Source organism: Lepidochelys olivacea, assembly GCF_965140295.1.
Source record: "Lepidochelys olivacea isolate rLepOli2 genome assembly, chromosome: 2".
Classification (NCBI taxonomy): domain Eukaryota; kingdom Metazoa; phylum Chordata; order Testudines; family Cheloniidae; genus Lepidochelys; species Lepidochelys olivacea.
The window spans coordinates 225,526,799-225,540,950 of NC_140412.1; the positions used below are offsets into that span (position 1 = coordinate 225,526,799).

General features: G+C 44.2%; 2 protein-coding genes across 4 annotated transcripts in view; one reads left to right on the forward strand and one right to left on the reverse strand.

Moving 5' to 3' along the window:
- KRIT1 (KRIT1 ankyrin repeat containing) overlaps positions 1-3,754 on the forward strand; it is a 41,674-nt gene extending 37,920 nt beyond the window's left edge. The window contains exon 18 of one of the 2 annotated variants that reach the window (XM_084621480.1): positions 1,804-3,754. In XM_084621480.1, the coding sequence (XP_084477606.1) occupies positions 1,804-1,872 (69 nt within the window). In that variant the 3' untranslated portion in view covers positions 1,873-3,754. The remainder of the gene's footprint in view (positions 1-1,803) is intronic. The other variant, XM_084621481.1, reaches the window with a different exon arrangement.
- Positions 1-12,134, reverse strand: part of LOC311517011 (uncharacterized protein) — a 46,928-nt gene extending 34,794 nt beyond the window's left edge. Inside the window, exons 1-2 of one of the 2 annotated variants that reach the window (XM_084621482.1) lie at positions 10,588-12,134; positions 6,991-7,140 (exon numbers count right to left, since the gene is read on the reverse strand). The gene's annotated coding sequence lies outside the window, so the exon portion shown is untranslated. Of the gene's footprint in view, positions 1-6,990; positions 7,141-10,587 lie in introns of those variants that run through there. The other variant, XR_014710558.1, reaches the window with a different exon arrangement.
- Between the last annotated feature and the right edge of the window lie 2,018 nt (positions 12,135-14,152).

The following is a 14,152-nucleotide window of genomic DNA, read 5'->3' on the forward strand; positions in this document are numbered from 1 at the left end:
TCTACACCAGTGGTTCTCAAACTTTTGTATTGGTGACCCCTTTCACATAGCAAGCCTCCGAGTACTATCCCCCTTATAAATTAAAACACTATTATAAATGCTGGAGGCGAAGCAGGGTTTGGGGGTGAAGGCTGACAACTCGTAACCGCCACCTAATAAACTCGCAACCTCCTGAGGGGTCACAACCCTCAGTTTGAGAAACCCCGGTTTACACTTAGAGCACTGTAGAGCTGAGTGAAGATGCTATCTATGCCAATAGGAGAGCTTCTCCCATTGACATAGATACTCCACCGGTACCTATTTTGACTAGAGAAGCCTTTCTGTTGACGTAGTGCTATCTTCACCGAGCATTAGGTCAGTATAACTGTGTCAGGTGTGGATTGGTAGACTAGACCTAGCTTAGTTAAATCAAAAGACTGCAAAGTGTTACAAAGGGATCTCACAAAATTTGGTGACTGGGCAATAACATGCCAGATGAAATTCAGGGATGATAAATGCAAAGTAATGCACACTGAAAAACATAATCCCACTTGCCAGGGAGGGTCTAGGTTTACTAGGTCCTACCTCAGCACAGAAGGCTGGACTTGTGATTTCTTGAGGTCTCTCCAGCCCTACATTTCTATGATTCTATAAGTATTCATCCATCATGTGTCAGGCCCCCAAAATCATGTTTGAATTAAAAATCATGAGATTATTTTATAATGAGAAATTTGGGTGGTTTACTTTCTGATATTTGAGCCTTTAGGGTTCATGTTATCTAAAGTTTCTCTGCAACGATGAGGGTTAGAAAATTTTTTAAAAATGAAAGTTTTAAACTTAGTATCTCACCTAATCACATGAATCCAAGAGTTGCGGTTTTAATAAAAATATTAAGTACCATGAGACCCACAAAAAATCATGAGAGCTGGTAATTGCATTAGTAAAAGTAGCAGAGTTTGGGGATAGGTGAAATAAAGAGCTTTGAAAGCAGTGTTACAAAGTTACTGTGTAGCAATTGATGGAATAAATTAACTCTGTGCTATAGTGCTGTTATTGAGTAATGCTTTGGCTGGAGTCAGGTTGGGAATACTTGCTTGAACCCATACAGCTATGTTATAGAATTTTGTGAGGAAATTACAAATTTTGGTGTCTTACATGCTTCATCCCTTTGCATATCTAATATTTTGGGGAGGAGAAAAAGGTTGATGCAGTACTTGAAAATAGGTGCCTCTTGAGATACAAAAGAAAGGTTGAGAGCTAGGAATGATTAGTTCTTTTTCTCCCTCATTGCCTAAAATTATATATCTATTCTATAAAATAATTTGTTGTTGCAGTCACACCAATTTACTGTGGTATTCAAGCTGGTACCACTAATCGTGAGAAAACTTATACGGATAATATTAGAAGTCACTATAACTATAAGTCACACCTGATCCAGAAAAAATAACTCTTTGCAAAACATAATAGCAATACAAATGTTTCTGTGTTAATTTTAAATTGTAGTATAAATTGCTGTTTTTAAAACATTTCTCTGTACTTTGTTTGCAATTAAAACACTACCCCCATTGAGAACCTGAAAGGAAAAAAGACTGAAAGTGAAAAGAGCTAAAGTAAAGATGATTTTCTTTTCACTGAGAGAAATAAAAGACAAACTAACAGCATAAATAGTGGCAAGAGAACTCAGTTCCTAAAATTCAATTTTAATCATCTAAAGTGTTAGCAACAGAGGTGAATAAATTTGTTTACCATCTAATTAAGTAGGCTGTGTGTGTTTTATATGATAACTGGAAACCCCGGATATAACTTTTTCATTTTTTCCCCTAGGCAGGTCTTGTCGTAAAACTGCTGATGAAATTAAACAGCCAGTTAATGTCTACTGAACGAAATGAATGACAGCGATGGACAGTGATTATGCAACAGTATTTTGTGATTAAACAGAAGTAACTTTGTTTTAATTAAAATAGAAGCCTTTCATGTGCATGAAAGTTTCTCAGAATGAAATATGTTGTGAAATTTGTATAGACTTTGTACAGAAGCTGCATGGGTTATTTTTTTAAAAAGTATATAACATCTATTTTTATAAAGAGATTTTCTTCAATATAAGCTATTCTAATTTTTGAGCTAAACCACAAGAAGAAAGATATTGAGATTAAAATATAAAATAAAGTATGCTCTTGTTCCTAACAGATTTTGGAGGGTTCAAAGTGCCTTAAACCAATCCCTAATATACCTGTTATTAATCTACTTGTGATGCTGTAGAATGCAATGAAACCTGTACAAGTAACAACCTTTAATAGGCAACCTGCTCTCTTAAGAATGCCAAAGGTATTCCCAGATATATTGAGTAAAATTCTTCTCCACCTCTATTAGAAGACTGTAGGATCCCGTGAGTGATCCTGTCAGTTTCTCTGTGTGTTTTTAGTTTGATGTTCAATACATTTTATAGTTAAGACTTGATTTAATTTCAAGTTTAATTTTTTTTTCCTTATGTGCCAGTATTATTTTAGAATATTGCCTCAGGACAGCTATCAGGAAATACATTTTTAAATCTTTTCAGGAGCAGGTTAAATGTTTAGCATATTTAATGTTTTGAAACTAGTGGGTTATTACTTTGCAATGCAATATCCTGCTTACATAATAATTACTTACATAATTACTGCTTACGTAAAAATTACTGGATTCCAACAAATTTATATTAAGTTTAGTTACTGGATTGCAACAGGTTTGACTGAATAATACTTTGTGTAGTAAGGACTTGAGTTGTTTCCATTAATTGAATTTTCGTGCTCATGTCTTACATGACTTTGTTGGGACTCCATAGAGTGGAGGATTTGCAGGATTGGGGATTTACAGTGTAGAGATAGAAACTGGGCATCCATAGAGCTGTTTACTCCATACAGGATTCGATTCTGCTCTAATTAGTGTCAGTGGGAGCAGGTGGAGGCCCTAATATGATCTTGTTAATAGAATATGATGGAATAATTGTTTTCTTTTCATAATATTTAAGAAGTCTGGAAACTATAATTTTAAAGAGACTTAGGGACAGTTTCTGATAGCCTTTGAGGTTGTCAGAATCTGCCCTACACAAGCAAATGTACATTTGCTTAACATGACAGTAATTAAAGTAAAACTGCAACATATTTTAATCTTCCTATTATATATTAATTAGGTTTATTTTTATGAACAGTATGGTATGAACATTTTAAATCATCAAATGGAGTCTGAAATATATCTTTATACCACAAACTACTACCCTGTTATACTAACCTCTGAACTTTCAAGGGGGCGCTATAGGGTTTTAACTTCATCTCCCACTGACTTTAATGGGAATTGTGTGGCTAAAACCACGCGTAATATTTTGTGGTAAAGTTAAATATTTGCACTTGCCTCTAAAATGAAAGTTAAACAATTCAATGCCAGGCACTGTAGCACTTTGCAGTACTTTCATCTTTGCATTCAAACGTCTCTGAAACCCAAAATCAGTACATTTTAACGAACTATAAAGTACTCTGTGGGCAATTTTTAAAAATGCATGCAGGAAAAAGTCTGTACTATAGAATTTTCTTTAAAGCCATACCTAAGCAACGTGAGCTTCATTGGCATGCACTTACTTGTAAATCTTCCTAGATTGATTGTATTGCCTTTTATCAGAAGTGAATAGTACAGCAGATGCTAAATTAATGCACAGCTATCACTTGGCTTTAATATCAGAATATCCTTTTTTATAACAAGCACTTGTTAGAAAACTAGAAGTGTATAATGTTACAAACTGTATATACAAATAAGTGTCTAGTTGCATATTTAACAATAAAATTAATAAACCTTACTGCTATATATTATGTCTAATAAATTGCTTGTTTGCAAAAATGGCTGGGATATTTAAAAGTAAACTTGGCCAATATGAAAGATGCATTTTTCTTTCTAAATAAATATTGAGTAACTTAACACAACATGTGCTATTTCCAGAGAACTAGATTCTGCCACTATTTGTCTATTTCATAAATTGTTTGGGAGCCTTCCTCTGGTCATCTGTAATACAGTGTAACTATACAAACAGATTAGCAGTTATATGCTATTTCCTATAATAGAATCGTAGGACTGGAGGGGACAGTGAGAAGTCATTTAGTCCAGTCTCCTGCACTCATGGCAGGACTAAGTATTATCTAGACCATTCCTGACAAGTGTTTGTCTAACCTGCTCTTAAAAATCTCCAATGATGGAGATTCCACAACCTCCCTGGGCAATTTATTCCAGTGCTTAACTCCACTGACAGGAAGTTTTTTCCTAATGTCCAAGCTTAAGCACCCTTGCTGCAATTTAAGCCCATTGCTTCTTGTCCTATCCTTGGAGGCTAAAGGGAATGTTTTCTCTCCTTCCTCCTTGTAACAACCTTTTATGTACTTGAGAATTGTTATCATGTCCACTCTGTCTTCTCTTCTCCAGACTAAACAAACCCAGTTTTTTCAATCTTCCCTCATAGGTCATGTTTTCTAGATCTTTAATCATTTTTGTTGCTCTCCTCTAGATTTTTTCCAATTTGTCCACTTCTTTCCTGAAATATGGCACCCAGAACTGGACACAATACTCCAACTGAGACCTAATCAGCATGGGGTAGAGTGGAAGAATTACTTCTCATGTCTTGCTTACAACACTCCTGATAATACATCTGTGACGGGATTGGGACTCACCACCGCAGGGCCTCCTGCTGACTCATCAGGGAATTAGCTCAGTCCAGTGTGGAGCGCCCTCCACTGGTGGTGTCCCATCCGTCTCTCGCCCGCTCTTGGCGCCTGGACCCAGGTTGCTCCCTTCTTGTGGCGTCCTCTTGAAGACACTGCCCTCCGGCAGTGCCCTCTAGTCCTCGTTCACCCCCTTACGGGGGGGGGGGTTATCAGCAGTCTTTCACTTCACCCAGCCACAGCGGCCAACCACACCCCAAAGTCTGACCCCTTTTGCCAGGGGTCCAGTGCAGTCCACTATCGCCACATTCAATGGCTGGGTGTATATGCAAGGGGGGGACCCAGGCCCACCCTCTACTCTGGGTCCCGACCCAAGGACCCTTTGGCGGCAGCCTTTCTGCCCTCCTTCTCTCCCCTTGTCTGCCTCTCTCCCTGGGTCACTTCCCCTTCGTGTCCCCTTTGCACCGGCCCAGCCCTTCCCTCAGGGCCTGCAGCCTGGCAGATACCGGGCTGGAGTTCCTTCTGCTCCCCTCGCCTGCCCCGCACTGCGCTGTCCCTGGTGCTAGTCCCCTTGCACAGGGGACAAATCTTCACCCTCTGAAGGCGTGGGAGAGACTCCCTGCTCCCTTCCTGGGCAGCCTTTCTATAGGGCTGATTGGCTCTCTCTTACTCAGCCTCTGATTGGCCACCCACCTGCACAGCCTCTCTGGCCTGCTTTAGCCCCCTCTAGTATAGGAGTGGGGCAGCCACTCCACTACAACATCACAGAACGATGTTTGCTTTTTTTGCAACAGTGTTACACTTTTGACTCATATTTAGCTTGTGATCCACTATGACCCCCAGATCCCTTTCCGCAGTACTTCTTGTTAGGCAGTCATTTTCCATTTTGTATGTGTGCAACTGATGGTTCCTTCCTGAGTGGAGTATTTTGCATTTGTCCTTACTGCATTTCATCGTATTTATTTCAGACCATTTCTCCAGATTGTCCAGATCATTTTAAATTTTAATCCTATCCTTCAAAGCACTTGCAACCCCTCCCAGCTTGGTATCATCTACGAATTTTATAAGTGTACTCTATGCCTTATCTAAATCATTGATGAAGATATTGAACAGAACCGGACCCAGAACTGATCCCTCAGCGGGACCCCACTCCATCCACGCATGCAGCTAAAACTCTTGTCCAAACTCTCATCATCTTGCATGTCAGTTACTGCAGCATCTTCTCTCTGGCCTTGACAAATGTGTAATCTTGCTTCTCTCATGTGCAATCAGAATGCTGCTGCAAAGATCACTTTTCTAGCCCATCGGTTTGAATTGTTCCACTGGCTTCCTGTCTGCATTGCAGTTTGTATTCACTTTTAAGGTCCTTTACAGCTAATCCCCACTCTATCATCTCTTGTTCACTGTCAAGCTATTGATGCTTGCCTCTGATCAGACTGCTAGTGTGCAGACACCACTGCTTATCATGCTGGTCAGTATTGTCTCATTGTTTACTAGTACTCCCCTTCTATCTGTACCTTATCTGTTGTGTCTTGTTTTATACTTAGATGGTTTTTGCCTTACAATCTTTCTGTTCTGTGTTTATACAACACAGTGGAGTCTTGGTCCATAAGTAGATCTCCTAGGCACTATGGTAATACATGTAATAAATAATAATGATGGCCAATATCTTTATCAATGATCTGGAAGAAATATATAATTATTGGTGAAGTTTGCAGATGAATCAGATTGGTGGAGAGGTAAATAATAAGAGGTCAGTTAGTGAGAGTAATTAATCACATACTAAACTGGGTTTATTCAAACACCACATATTTTAATACAGTCAAATGCAAGATCATGCATCTCGGAACAAAAAATGATGATTACACTTACAGGAAGGGGAACTGTATCCTGGAAATCAGTGACTCTGCAAAGGACTTTAGGGGTCATGATGGATAACCAACTGAACATGAACTCTAACTACAATGCTGTGTTACCCGCACAAAATTCTGTGTTACTCACACACTCTAGGAGCACCCACCTTTACCCAGTTCCTAGGGCTCAAGGTGTAACCCTCTTAATTTAGGTATCCATCCTTTCCCTGTTCCTAGGGCTCGGGACATAACCTTATGCTCTAGGGCACCCAGCTTTACCCTTTTGTGGGCTCAAGGTGTAACCCTCTTAATTTAGGCACCCACCCTTACCTTTCTGTGGGCTCAGGCATAACCTTACATTCTGTGGGTTTGCGGAGTCTTTTACCAGTTAAAAAACCTTACACAGTAATATCCTACTTAACCTCTATCTATTAACAATCACCAAAACAGAATGCACACTCTAAGCATGCAATACTTACCCCTTCCAATAAGGCAGATAAACTTTTCTTGAGGGCCAGTCAGGATCAGGTCAGCTGGGGAACTCCAGCTTCTGCATGGTGTCATTAGCAGAGGATTGAGGTCTGGTAGCTCTGATCTTGGGACTCTGTCCGGAGTTGGTTCCAAAGAACCTGCTTTTAGGCCCCAGTTTATATAGTGAAACTTGAGCCCTGCTTGCTGTACCTTAATCAATCATTTTACAAAACAATTTTCTAACCAATCCTAACATTTTATAAAACCATTTTTAATCAATCATACCCCACACCTTAATTGATTTACACCTAGCAAAATTAGGTTTCAGAGTAACAGCCGTGTTAGTCTGTATTCGCAAAAAGAAAAGGAGAAAACCTGGATTTGTGCTGGAAATCTTGATTATCGTACACATTGTAAGGAGAGTGATCACTTTAGATAAGCTATTACCAGCAGGAGAGTGGGGTGGAGGGAGGTATTTTTTCATGCTTTGTGTGTATAAAAAGATCTTCTACACTTTCCACAGTATGCATCCGATGAAGTGAGCTGTAGCTCACGAAAGCTTATGCTCAAATAAATTGGTTAGTCTCTAAGGTGCCACAAGTACGCCTTTTCTTCTAGCAAAATTAGTTATGCAACAGACAGAAACCATACAGGTAAACAATAGAGAATTAGAGACTATAAAGGCAAAACAATAAAGAAGTAGGGACTTCACAACCACAACTTGTTGATAAATGATTTCTTGCTACACAGAATGCCATCAAACAAAGTTTTCTTTAACCATTTTAAGATCTGTTTCTTTATCTAGTGGTGATGGGTACTATTAGGACAGGATCGCCTTCTTAACAGCCCAATAGTACATTGTTTAAATGTAATTTAGATGGAATGTGAGGATGTGACTTTCTGCTTCCCGGCTCATGGCTGCGGACAAAGGCCTCAGACCTTAAAATGTGGCTACAGGAAGAGGCCTTATCTTTACAGCTGTGGCCAGGAAGACTAATGCGATCCTTGGATATGTAACCAGAAAATGACTAGTAGAAATAAGGTGGTAGTATTGCCTCTGCATACAGCACGAGTAAGACTACAATAGGAATGCTGTGACCAGTTCTTGTATCCACATTTCAAAAAGGATGTAGACAAACTTAAAAGATTCTTAAGTGTTACAAGAGTGATCTGAAGTCTGGAAAACATGCCTTACACAAAAAGAAAAGGAGGACTTGTGGCACCTTAGAGACTAACAAATTTATTTGAGCATAAGCTTTTGTGAGCTACAGCTCACTGTATCGGATGAATTCAGTGGAAAATACAGTGGGGAGATTTATATACACAGAGAACATGAAACAATGGGTGTTACCATACACACTGTAACGAGAGTGATCAGGTAAGGTGAGCTATTACCAGCAGGAGAGCGCGCAGGGGTGCGGGGGGACCTCTTGTAGTGATAATCAAGGTGGGCCATTTCAGCAGTTGACAAGAACATCTGAGGAACGGGGGAGGGGGAAAAGGAATAAACATGGGGAAATAGTTTTACTTTGTGTAATGACCCATCCACCCCCAGTCTTTATTCAAGCCTAAGTTAATTGTATCCAGTTTGCAAATTAATTCCAATTCAGCAGTCTCTCATTGGAGTCTGTTTTTGAAGTTTTTTTGTTGAAGAATTGCCACTTTTAGGTCTGTAATCGAGTGACCAAAGAGATTGAAGTGTTCTCTGACTGGTTTTTGAATGTTATAATTCTTGATGTCTGATTTGTGTCCATTTATTCTTTTACGTAGAGACTGTCCAGTTTGGCCAATGTACATGGCACAGGGGCATTGCTGGCACATGATGGCATATATCACATTGGTAGATGTGCAAGTGAATGAGCCTCTGATAGTGTGGCTGATGTGATTAGGCCCTATGATGGCTTGGGAACTTGCAGCCCTATTGTGAAATATTTTGAATGTTCTAACTATAGGGTGACCAGATGTTCCCATTTCATAAGGACAGTCCTGATACTTGGGGCTTTTTCTTTCTAGGCTCTTATTACCCCCCACCTCCGTCCAGATTTTTCACACTTGCTGTGTGACCAGCCTATCTAACTTCCAAATCCACAAGAATTTCAATTTCCTTCTTAGCAGTCCTTACTGCTGTGAGAAAAGGAGTACTTGTGGCACCTTAGAGACTAACCAATTTATTTGAGCATAAGCTTTCGTGAGCTACAGCTCACTTCATCGGATGCATACTGTGGAAAGTTTAGAAGATATTATATACACACAAAGCATGAAAAAATACCTCCTCCCACCCCACTCTCCTGCTGGTAATAGCTTATCTAAAGTGATCATAGAATATCAGGGTTGGAAGGGACCCCAGAAGGTCATCTAGTCCAACCCCCTGCTCAAAGCAGGACCAATTCCCAGTTAAATCATCCCAGCCAGGGCTTTGTCAAGCCTGACACTCTACTTACAATGTGTATGATAATCAAGTTGGGCCTACTTACAGATCACTCTACTTACAATGTGTATGATAATCAAGTTGGGCCATTTCCAGCACAAATCCAGGTTTTCTCAACCCCCGCCCCGCCCCGCCCCCCCCCCACAAAAACACTCTCCTGCTGGTAATAGCTTATCCAAAGTGACCACTCTCCTTACAATGTGTATGATAATCAAGGTGGGCCATTTCCAGTACAAATCCAGGGTTTAACAAGAACGTCTGAGGAGGGAGAGGGGGTAGGAAAAAACAAGGGGAAAAGAGTGGGGTCTGAGGAGGTATTTTTTCATGCTTTGTGTGTATATAATAAGATCTTCTACACTTTCCACAGTATGCATCCAATGAAGTGAGCTGTAGCTCAGGAAAGCTTATGCTCAAATAAATTGATTAGTCTCTAAGGTGCCACAAGTCCTCCTTTTCTTTTTGCGAATACAGACTAACACGGCTGTTACTCTGAAACCTTACTGCTGTGAGCAGTAACACAAGAGGAAGCTGGGTGGAAAAAAAGAATTTTGCAAGTTTCACAGAAAATCTGGACAAAAGGTGTGTGAATGTCACGTTTTTTCCAGCCAGCTGTCGGAGGAAGCTCTGGTGAGAAAGAGGATGCCGACTGAACTGAAAAAGGAAATACCCGAACACCTTTAAATGCATGCCTCGTCTCTTCGCTATTTTACGTATGTAACCCTTCTGCCCGTCAGAGTTGGCAGCAACAAGGGCCGGGTTCAATATCTAGGGGTTCCATTCCAATAACACAATGCAAACCGGCTCGAGCCCCCACCCAGTGACCTGGGACAAATATATACCACCCCCGCTGGGCGCCTCCAAGAGGCAATACTTCCCCTCTCGCAAGCACATAGTCTGAGTGTAGCAAAAGTCTTTTAATAACAGAGAGAAACAATGTGGCATTATGTTGGGGAAACACCACCAACCGGATTCATAACACAACCCATGAGCAAAAACAACCCCACCCCAGGCAAATTGGGGCATGCCCTTTTCCCTTTGGTTCTTGAGTCCAGCAACCCCAAAAGTCCAATGCCCCAAAAGTCTCTGTCCCTGGTCAGGGCAGCCCCAGAGTTCGAAAGTTTATCGGCGGAGCTTTACCTCCCAACCTGGGTGGAAATGGGACGGGGGTAAGAGGCACCTTACGTGATCTGAAGCTGACCGCCCCATAGCTCCATAGCGGCGCTCCGCTCCGCCAGCCGCCCCACGAACTCCTTCGCTCAGCTGCGCTCCGCTCCGCCAGCCGCCCCACGAACTCCTTCACTCAGCTCCACGGCCCACAAGCAGCTCCTGCCATCCACACACTGCTCCGCGTCGAACTGCTTCACCAGCCGCCCCGCAAACTGCTCCACAATATATCTTCAGGCTCCCCCACTACTTAACACAACACTCAGTGATTTCAGCGCTTAGGTGAATTCAGCTTATAATAGGGGAGCCCCAGTGCTGGTGCACTGTCAGCCCAAAGTGAGCTCAGCAGCCTATAACTAGACTTCTAATGAAATCAAAATTAGCTCTGATATTCCACAGTGGAGAGAGGAGGAAGTACAATCAGCATGTAAGGCCCTCACCAAGGGGCCCATGCCACCAAGTATTAATACTTGTCCCCAGCCTCTCTCCATTCACACAGTTTTGGAACCCATGACCCTTGCCTAGCGAGTGCTACTTAGATGATGGTGAATCCCTCCATCGTAACAAAAGGCCACGTACAGTTCCAAGCACAGTTCCCATAATCAGGGTAATAACAATTTATTCTTCCTGCCCCAATAACAGAGACACTGGGGATCCCACAGCGGCCAAAGTGACCATTTGGGCAGCTATGGTCTCATTCTAGGCGTGGTGGGTGTGCCTATGCAAATGAGATCTGCCCCTGAAGTTCTTTTCCACAACTTGCCACACCTCACCACCAGATGTCAGGGTGGAGCTCATCCTGACACTGCTTACATCGTGGAGCTCATCCTGACACTGCTTACACGTAAAGAAATAAGCTCTCTACTCAGCAACTTCTCTTCCACGTCCTACTCCACTGGCTTTGCAACCCCTGTTCGTGCGCAGACAGCCCACAAGGATTTTCTTTGCGAAAAGCGGCTCTGCCCTTGCTCCCTGCTTCACCTCACCTGGGGCTGGCGCTCCAGGGGCCTCCCCAAAGGTGTCCGCGCTCACCCGCCCCGCGGCCGGGGCCGCAATGTAACCGAGAGCCAGCCTGCTCCTTCTGGGTTCCCCGAGTCTGCAAACTATCAATTACAAGTGGCTGGATTTTGTTTTGTGGCGGGACAGTCCAGTCCCTCCCCTCCCATACAGCGGCTCACGGCAGAGGGAAACCTCGGAGGGACCCGCCGCCCCCCACACGCTCTTGTGCTCGCCCCTGCTTGGCTCCCCGACCCCGGCCGCCACCCCCGGGCCTGCAGGCTGAAGGTCAGCAGCGCCGCTGTGCGCATGCGCTAGACTCGGCTGCACCGGACCGTCTTTCCCCTCTCCGGCGAGCGTCTTTTCCCGTTGTCATGGCAACTGGATGCCGCGTTTGAGCCGCCGCCGCCGGAGGCGGGTGTGTCCCCAGCTGCGCGCCGCCCCCCCCTTCCTGGCCCGTCAGGCCGCGCGCCGCCTGGGCTAGCGGGGCCCAGGCGTAGCCTCTCCTCCGCCTGGCTGGGGGCTCGGGCCCGGGGTTGGGGGCTCGTGGCCCGTGGTCCGTGACGGGGCGGCGAGGGAGCGTTGGGCGCGGTCTGCTGGCGGGGGCGGGGCGGGGCGGGGCGGGGCAGGAGGGCAGCACTCGGAGCGGCGTGGGCTGACGGGACTTGGAAAGGGCGTTTGCAGGGTAAAGCAGGCGCAGCGGCTGACGGGGAGCCAGGTGCTAGAACTCGGGGTGACCGCCTGGCTTGAAGTGCTTGGTCTCCATGCAGTTTGGCTAAATGGGTCTCAGCACCCCTGCAAGGAGCACTGTCCGCACTGACTTCGTGGGTGCTCCACTCTGGGAGCACCCATGGAAAAAAATAATGGGTGCTCAGCGCCTCTGGCAGCCCTGAGGGTCAGCGCCTCCCACCCCAAGTGTCTGTTGGCAGCCCTGCCAGTAGGCTCTTCCCAGCGCCTTCCCCCCAGCACCTCCTGCCCCCATGATCAGCTGTTCTTCTGAGTGCAGGAGGTGCTAGGGAGAGGAGGAAGAGCAGGGTCAGGAAGAGGAGGGAGAAGGGCTTGGAGGAAGGGGTGGAGTGGGGGCAGGCCTGGGGCACAGCAGGGGTTAAGTACTCCCTAGGATCTGAATAAGTCGGTGCCTATGGCCTCACGCCTGGTCACTCAGTGCTAACCCAACAAAGCCTTTGGATAGTTACTTTGGGGGACAAGCCTGTGCTAGCCTCCACCAAATTTATGAGATGACTGAATAGTCCCCCTGGCTGTCTAATTTGTGTGACTCAGTGGGCGCATCACCTGTGGAATGACGGTGGCACATGGCCCTCACTAGAATATTGTACTTTTGTGTGTTCCTGAAAGCACTAAATGCTGGAATAAATCAGCCCTTTCCAAAACTATACCCCATTTATCATAAAAATGTAAATCAAGTAAGATATTAACTAGAGAACTGTGATTCATCTAGCAGCTGCTCTTATGGGAGTTTTGACTGCATTAGGAGAATAGGACCAGACTAATTTTAAAAACAATGTATTGTCAGGAGTAATATGTTATATCTAAATGTTCTCAGAGCTAGATTCACAAAGGGACTTAGAACTGGATCCACAAAGGGACTTGGGCGTGCCTAGGGGTTTGTCTACACTTACGTTTTATAGTGCTCTAACTTGCTGGCTCAAGGGTGTGAAAAATCACCCCCCTGAGGGCAGCAAGTTTGAGCACTTTAAAGTGCTACTGTGGACGGGCTCTGAGCACTGGGAGCCACACTCCCAGCCCTCTAAGCTGTTCCCCTTGTGGAAGTAGATTACCAGGAGCGCTGGGAGAGCTCTCTCCCAGTGCTCACTCGTGACCACACTCACACTTCAAAGTGCTGCTGTGGGAGCGCTTCTGCGGCAGCACTTTGAAGTTTCTAGTGTAGACGTAGCCTAGGAAATCACAGGAATAACACTGCAATACACAAAGCCTGAGTTAGGCACCGAGGCTCCTATAAAATGAATGGGGAGAGAAAGCACTTTAGACAGCAATCCACAAAAGCTAGCATGCTAGGTTGGGCATCCCCTAAACTAGCCAATGGAAAATGCTGACAATAGGGATGTGTCCTTAACTTCTCTCCTCTTATTCTGTTAGGCACCTAAATCCAAGGTGCCTATCTCTGCTAGTGATCCACAAACAGGAACCCCTCTCCTATAGTCAGGTGGCTTAGGCACCTAAGTAGATTCTTGTGAGAATTAGGTAGGTTTCTGCCTTGCTTTACACACAGAGGAGGTGGAAGTGCTGACCTGATGACTTTTAATCCGTGGTTAGAGCACCCACCTGGGATGTGACAAAAACAAGTTCTGTTGCCCCCTCCACCTGGAAGGGGCAGGGGAAGGAAATTAAACAGAAGTCTACCAGGAGACTGCTCTAACTACTGAGGTATGGGATATTCTAACACAGGACTCCCTTAGTCTCTTCTGCTGAAGCTTTTCCACTGTGAATAAATACTCATACTGTGAGATGAGAGTGAGAATGATTCTGTAGCCTGGTGATTAGGGCACCTGCCTGCTGAGTGGGAGAGCCAGTGTCCAGCCCCCTTTCTGAAATGAATGCTT